Here is a 7,966-nt window from a genome sequence, read left to right as displayed (position 1 = left end):
ATTAAGGGTCAGGAAATGAAAACCTTGACAATTTCTTTATCAAGAAATTGACAGACCTTTATCTCATGTTCAATGGGCTTCATGAGAATTTTTTTTTAATTTAAAGTATTAATTTTTATCATTTCATACGTTAACATTCATGCATTGCATTCGATTTAGTAATTTATAATATGTAACATAAAATAAATTTGGAACACGCTTAGCTCAAGTTAAAAATTGTAACAAGAAATTGTTTTTATAATGAAATGTTTATCATCACTACAGAGTGGTATTATTGCAGTCCAATATGGCGTGTTTGAAACTTTAGAGAAAAAAATAAATTACTATCAGGTCACACAAAACATCATTTTCAAAACAGGATATAAACAACTTAAACAAATTATGTTTGTGTATAGGTTTTATTACAGTAACTATTTTCCAAAATAATATTTGAATATTAAACGGGAATGTCTCATATAACTGTGACAAATGCACTCATAGTACTTTGCTATTCAGAAATACTCTTATGTCCATATTCTAACCTCCCCGGCTCCACCCTACCACTTAAACGCTGACAATCTTCTCAATGTAACAAAAGCTATACTATATACTTCATACAAGTACTTATAACTCATTCAGACACAAGTGCTTTTACCAATTTTCTGATATATCCATTAAAGATCTTCGCCACTATCATAATGCTTAACCCTTTGCATGCTGGGAAATTTGTCGTCTGCTAAAATGTCGTCTGCTGAATTTCTAAAATCATCATTTCCTTCACTTTATTTCAAAGAATACCATCAGAATAGCAAACAGTTTGGATCCAGATGAGACGCCACGTTCTGTGGCGTCTCATCTGGATCCAAATTGTTTGCAAAGGCCTTTAAAATTCGGTTCCAGCGCTAAAAGGTTTAATGTAAAAAGTTGAAAACTACAGGGTTTTTTTTAACTTTATTTTCTGCAGGGTCCGTAGACCAAAAACATCAGTCTATTATAATCTAGAATGTGCACTGAAGTTTAAAGTCAATAATGGTATATTTTACACATATAACATGAGTTTTTAGTGATATTTTCCTTTTCAACATCATGTCATCTACCATTGTCCCTCTTAAAGACATAATCTTTTGCATAAAAACATTTTTAATAATGTTCAATAATTTTCCTTATTTGAAAAAAGTTCTGTTGCAAAACGAGCAAGAAAAAAATTGTTTCAGAATTGGAAATGATCAATTAGAAAAAGTATCATAATAAGAAGATACATGTAATACCTTTAAACACTTTCAATTTGAAATTTATAATAAGATTTAAGCTAATTCACCTTACCATGTATTAGGTGCTGTTTTATACCTCCAACTTTCAATTTCTAAAAGTGGCTTTATGTTATACATAAAAACTAATTGTCTTTAATAGAATTTGTTTTCCTGCAGTTTGGCATTTAAAAATCTGGTGGGCGTCATACATGGTTCACGTTATACATTGTGAGGTTAGGGAATTAAACACATATTACGCGATCGTAAAATGTTGTTTTTTCACAGGAAATAACTAATGGCTGTTATTTGGTGAAGAGCCCAGGAAGAGTGTCACCATCATCAATAGAAGACAATTATAACTAAATTTTGAAACTTATAATGACAAGATTTCAGCCAATCGTTTAACACATACAATCAATAAGAACAAATCTAAGAACTGTTAGGCAGTGAATTGTCCATGTAGTGTGTAACCATGTGGCGTTTCAGATTTCCCTTCACGGCAAAGCGCTTGGCACACATGGGGCACGCAAAGGGTTGGTCGCCAGTGAGCGTGCGCAGGTGGTTCTCCAGGGCTAGCCTGCGCGGAAAATACTTTTGACAGATCTCGCACTGGTGCCTTTGGTTTTGACTGTACGTGGGGTCCAAGATGACCATGGTCCTCCCAAAACCTGCAAATAACAAACATTAAAATGATTTGAGTCTCGCTATGGGAAAACAGGGCTTAATGCATGTGTTTCAAAAGCCACACAGACTTATCAGGGACGACACTTTCTGCCTAGACTAGATTTTAGTTTAGAACAGACATCCTTAATTAACCATTTGCATGCTGGGAAATTTGTCGTCTGCTATAAATGTTGTCTGCTAAATTTCTAAAATTAGCATTTTCTTTGATTTTTTTTCCAAAGAATACTATCAGAATAGCAAACAGTTTGGATCCTGATGAGACGCCACGTTATGTGGCGTCTCATCTGGATCCAAACTGTTTGCAAAGGCCTTCAAAATCCGGTTCCAGCGCTCAAAGGGTTAAGACATAAAATTCAATGATAGCAAACATTGACGACACTTTACGCACATGCTTAAAACCCCATTTTCGCAGACCGAGGCTCGGATTTATATAACATAGGTGTAATTGATATGATGTCCGCCAAGTCTCCCAATGAATTAGAGATATTAAATATTGACTAAGAAATATTAAAGTTTGACATAGAGATTTTTTTTTTCAGATGCTGATTAAAACACAGTTTTTTATATTCAAAAGCTAATCTTATATTTACACTAAAATAACTCAAAACTGAAACAAGTACTTCCCTTGCCTCATGTACACATGTGTTTCCATGTATATATGATACATGTTAACATATAATTGCAGACCACACACTATATTTTTATGTTCAATTAAAAATGAAAATCGATGCATGGATCAATATAGTTTATTTGCACTATTTCATGAAAAACAAAATATAAAATATAAAGAATACATGTGAAATATTTGTCCTGATAGTTTTCATCAAAATGTAACAGTTTTTCCTACAGTTACAATTCGAACTTAATAACAGTGATTTTTCACAGAAACAATTCAGTACACCATAACAGTGCTCCAGCTATGATTTGAAAAAGACAGGGTGTTCTTTTGTAAAAAGAGCACTAGATCACACATGCTTCTATTACCCCCGTGGCATATTTTCAATAAATTACATACTGCATACTGCATTTATTTTCATTGAAAACATGTTTCTATAATTAATAAAACTAGTTTCACGGTGTAGATTAAGATAATTCATTGTAACTACTAATACAATTTTCTGCACAACAATGTGATCAAAACAAAAAAGGGTATTGCGGGTGTCCGAGGGGACAGGGTGGGACCTTAAGGCGGCAGGGTGCTGTGCCCTCTATTTAGGCCTAGCTGGAGCACTGCGTAAATAAGAAAACTTCTATAATATAATAATAATATAACAGGTTTACAGCCTGTTGAACAGATCATTTTGGAGGACTGTCAGATCCTTGTGGACAACTGAACAAGTCTAGCCCTTTGCATGCTGGGTAATTTGTCGTCTGCCAAAATGTCGTCTGCTGAATTTCTAAAATTAGCATTTTCTTCAATTTTTTTAAAGAATACTTTCAGAATAGCAAACAGTTTGGATCCTGATGAGATACCACGTTTTGTGGCATCTCATCTGGATCCAAACTGTTTGCAAAGGCCTTCAAAATCCGGTTTCAGCGCTCAAAGGTCTAGCGCATCACCAGCATGAACGAGCATGTGCCTGCTCAGACTGCATTTCACACCGAAACTCTTGCCACAGATGCGGAAAATGAACGGTTTTTCTCCAGTTGGGGGTTCATATGTGATTGTCCAGAAACAGTTTCCGATGAAATCCTTTATCGCAGAAATGGCACTGGAACTTCCTGGCTGAACTGCTCGAGTACATGTGGTCTCCTCTACCCTCGGGCTCGGTGTTTGTCCGACTCTCTGCGATTGCTTCAAAAAGAACAGGCCAATAAGATTTTTCTTAGTTTAAAGCTTTTTATTTAAACATTTGTATAAGACTTTGGCTTATTGAAACGCTCTAGAGTCCTTTGCCTGAGCGGAACCAGTACTTGGTGTCTTTTTTAGAATATCTAATGAACGATCCCAGCAGAGCAATGTTGTCGCATGCAGAAAAATTAATTACTTCATAAGAAAAATACCTATATCCGTTACATGTGTTTTGTGTCTTTGTTTGAGATTGGTTCCTTGCAATAAATAAAGGTCACCATGCCATAAAACTGGTTGTCTCTTGCTGGTGTAGCTAGAGTTTCACTTGGTATACATTAATTTAGCCCTTTGAGGGCTGGAACCGGATTATTAAGGCCTTTGCAAACAGTTTGGATCCAAATGAGACTCCACAGAACGTGGCGTCTCATTAGGATCCAAACTGTTTGCTCTTCTGACAGTGGTCTTAGGAAAAAAAATCGAAGAAAATGTTAATTTTATAAATTCAGCAGACGACATTTTAGCAGACGACAAATATCCCAGCATAGGAATGGTAAGAACATGTTATATGTGACACCAGAATCTGATCATGTTAGTTTATACACAGATATCATCTTTGTCTTATGACTTGCATTAATCCTTTGCATGCTGGGAAATTTGTCGTCTGCTAAAATGTCGTCTGCTGAATTTCTAAAATCATAATTTTCTTCACTTTTTTCAAAGACCACTATCAGAATAGCAAACAGTTTGGATCCTGATGAGACGCCACGTTCTGTGGCGTCTCATCTGGATCCAAACTGTTTGCAAAGGCCTTCAAAATTCGGTTCCAGCACTGAAAGAGTTATATATGTTGTAGTGAATACCCTGTGACGCCACATATAGTAATACACACTACCAGTAGATAAAATACAATTAACGGAAATTCTGAAAAGACAAATTGGAATTGTTTGAGAACTTTTAATGTAGTGTTACAAAAGTCGCAAATACATGACTTCATCAGAGACTCATTAGTATAATGAACGATGTACATATATTTAAATGGTGAACATTTACATGTACAGGAATACTTTGTGTCCAATGCAATATTAATTAACAAAGTAACATTTAACTGAGGAATGAGAAAACATGAAAGTGACAAAGAACATTAACAGCTGAAGTTATATATAAGACGCTTAAGGTTATGAATATATATGAAACAAGCTAAATAGCTTTATGTCACTTATACCTACCAATCACAAGAAAATGCATAACTTCCAAAAAAAGTGAGTTCATATGCATCAATGTGCACAATTTGACTCCACTTTCTAGCGTGTCTCTAAATCTTAAGTTCAGCGCATTAACTATCCGAGTGGAATCGTGAATTTTACTACTCTAAAACTAAATGTCAGCAGGGTTAACTATCCAAGTCCCATCATCCACTTAACGACCCCCAATATGGGTCACCATGTGTGACTTTAAACTTCCCTTCACGCTAAAGCTCTACTGACACACCCGACATTGGAACCGTTTGTCCCCCGTGTGCGTTCGAATGTGGTTCTCAAGGTGAAGTTTGCGATTGAAACCTTTCGAGCAATATGGACAGCAGTGTTGGCGGTTCTTGTCCAGGGTGTTGTCCATTCCGCTCTGGTCAAAACTAGGGCTTTTAAGAAGTTGCCCAGAGTCTGAAAAAAAATGCAAAAATACGGTAAAATCACTATTATTCATAGGACATTAATTTTTGTTGTTTTTGATGGGTTGACCCATCAACATCTTCAATACAAACACATCAGATAGGTGCTACGCAAATGGCTTTCTTATCCAAAATCAGAAATCCATTAACGTAACTGTCCTTGAAAAAATGATTTTTTGAATAACCACTAAATATTATGCTGCCGAATATATATGATTTTATAGTACTTAAGTCGTATTAAGATATTATTGAAGGAGTGTAACTCTACATTTAATGTGTCGCTCAAAGTACCTGTGCCAACCAGCTTTACTGATGATAGGTAACTATCCTCTGTATAGTTCTAATTGAACTTCCCATCCAAAAGAAAACGTTTAGTTTAAAGCAATTAATTAAGATAAATATTTGTGTTCTTTAAAGGTCAAGAGCAACAAGCAAGATTTTCACATTATAATAAGTGTATTTATTTACTTATTGGCAGAGAAGGGCATTTCCTCCAGTCAAATCATAATAACTAAAGTTCCATATAAAATGTTAATTGCAAGGAAATCCGTAAAAACATAGTGCCTTTTAAAACAGAAAACCCTTAAATTAAAAATCAGAATGATCACTCAAAGCGGATTTCAAGTTCCGAACAAAGTCACTGCTCACAACCATAAAAAAACCAAGTTCCAGTTTCAAAATAATTTGACTTCATACAGGCACATCTCTAGAGCACATCATCACATCCAACTTCCAAGTCACTTCACGAGTCATATTCTGGAAAAATAAGGCTTAATGCATGTGTGAAAAGAATCTTCCAAGTTGCCTGTGCAGTCCACACAGGCTTATCAGGGACAACACTTTGGACCACAACTCGATTTTTGCTAAAAAAAGACTTCCCTTAAAGAAAAATTACCATAAAAGTGAACTGCAAAGGCTATTCTGGGATGACACTTTACACACATGCATTAGGCCCCTTTTTCTCATAGCGAAGTTCACTTCATTTATTGACAATGTGGGTCACCATATGTGACTTTAAGTTTCCCTTCACATTGAAGCTTTCCTCGCACACAGGACACTTGTATGGTCTGTCTCCTGTGTGCGTACGAACATGGTTTTCCAGGTGGAGTTTACGTAGGAAGATTTTGTGACAATATGGACAACTGTGCTGAGGGTAAGGAAAGTGTTCCGAAGTGTTCTGGCAGCTCTTGTTGATAGAGGTCTGGTTGGATCGCATGAAGCCTGAAATGAGCAAATAGAAATGTAAGTCTGCATTATATGATGAGCAAATAGAACTGCAAGTCTGCAATAGATAATAAGTGTTGTTTTGTAGCCTCATATTATGTTACACGTTACATACCTGCGCTAACCGGCTTTTAATACCTGTTTGGCGATTGAACACTTTTATGTTCACATTAAACAAGCAAAAATAATATCAGCCTCGTTCTTGGAACACTGGGCTTAATGCATGAGCGTAGTGTCATTCCAGACTAGCATGTGGAGTCTGCACTGGCTAATCAGGGACAACAATTTCCACATTTATGGAAAATTTTATTTAAAGAAGGTCTCTTTTAAGAAAAAATCCATTTTCTGCAAAAAGTGTCTTCACTGATAAGCTTGTGTAGACTGCACAGGCTAATCTTGGATGACACTTGCGTACATGCATTAAGCCACGTTTTCCTAAAGTGATGCTCGTATAGTAAATTTTACGATATGGTATAGAGGAGGGATTCAATACCAAAACTCCAGACATGTATACTGCAGAATGCTTTTATTAAAAAACATAAATTTACCCTTAAGTTATTTTGTTAAGCCAGAAGGCTTTTTTTAATGTTATAAATAATTCTTGTTAAGTTAACCATTTTAAAAAGTTGCTTCAATGCCTTATATCTAGCTTCTAACACTGCGTAAGTTCAAACAAAATCCATAAGTGCATCTAACAAAGAAAAACATTAAATTGCAAAACAAAATGATTTCTCGAAGAGGATTTTAAGTTCCAAACAAAGTGATTGCTTACAACTATGAAAAGACCAAATATTACAAAAAAACTGTTAAATCATATATATATTCGTCGAAATGAAATTCATGTTTTTTTAGAAAAATGACTCTTTTGTGGACAAGCATTTGCGTCAGTCATTTTTTGACATGTTCGTATTAAATTTGTGGATGGTTCAAAACAAGAAATCAATTAAAATTAATGTCCCATGAATAATAATGATTTTACAGTAATGTTACTTCGCACAGGCATTTCTCTAGAGCACATCATCACATCCAAGTCACTTCACCAATTAGTTAAAACCTATTTATTTTAGCTCGATTGCGCCGAAGGCCTTAGGCTTATTGAAATGCTCTCGAGTCAGTTTCTAGGGTAGAACCAGTACATGGTGTTGAGATCAAAGGAACGCTCGCACAGAGGGGATCAAACCTGCTAGGGGAACACCACATCCACATATCCAATATGCCACCGCATCCTCATTTGTGTCGTGTTCTGAGAAAACTGGGCATATTGCTTGTGCGTAAATTGTCGTCCCAGATAAGCCTGTGAACATGCTAATCAGGGACAACAATTTCCGCTTTTATGAAATTTTTCGTTAAAATGATGTCTCTTAGCGAAAA

At 35.6% G+C, this 7,966-nt stretch overlaps 1 protein-coding gene across 1 annotated transcript; it reads right to left on the bottom strand.

Moving 5' to 3' along the window:
• Positions 1-1,658: 1,658 nt before the first annotated feature.
• LOC127872194 (zinc finger protein 567-like) lies at positions 1,659-7,598 on the bottom strand. The gene is made up of 5 exons (XM_052415524.1): positions 7,586-7,598; positions 6,458-6,592; positions 5,194-5,363; positions 3,474-3,708; positions 1,659-1,897 (listed from the first exon to the last, which is right to left on the bottom strand). The coding sequence occupies exons 1-5, from the start codon at positions 7,596-7,598 to the stop codon at positions 1,659-1,661; spliced, it is 792 nt and encodes a 263-aa protein (XP_052271484.1).
• Between the last annotated feature and the right edge of the window lie 368 nt (positions 7,599-7,966).

The sequence above is a fragment of the Dreissena polymorpha genome, chromosome 3 (assembly GCF_020536995.1).
Source record: "Dreissena polymorpha isolate Duluth1 chromosome 3, UMN_Dpol_1.0, whole genome shotgun sequence".
Classification (NCBI taxonomy): Eukaryota; Metazoa; Mollusca; class Bivalvia; order Myida; family Dreissenidae; genus Dreissena; species Dreissena polymorpha.
The sequence above is the reverse complement of the archived record's forward strand: the minus strand, read 5'-3'. Positions and strand labels throughout refer to the sequence as shown.

Bases quoted from the DNA above. Each gene is read 5' to 3' on its own strand.
- LOC127872194 (XM_052415524.1), bottom strand. The intron at 5,364-6,457 runs GTACGCACACAG...ATTTTTTTTCAG, and splicing joins CCACCTGGAAAACCATGTTC to ACTCTGGGCAACTTCTTAAA. The intron at 1,898-3,473 runs GTGATGCGCTAG...TGTTATTTGCAG, and splicing joins GCACATGCTCGTTCATGCTG to GTTTTGGGAGGACCATGGTC.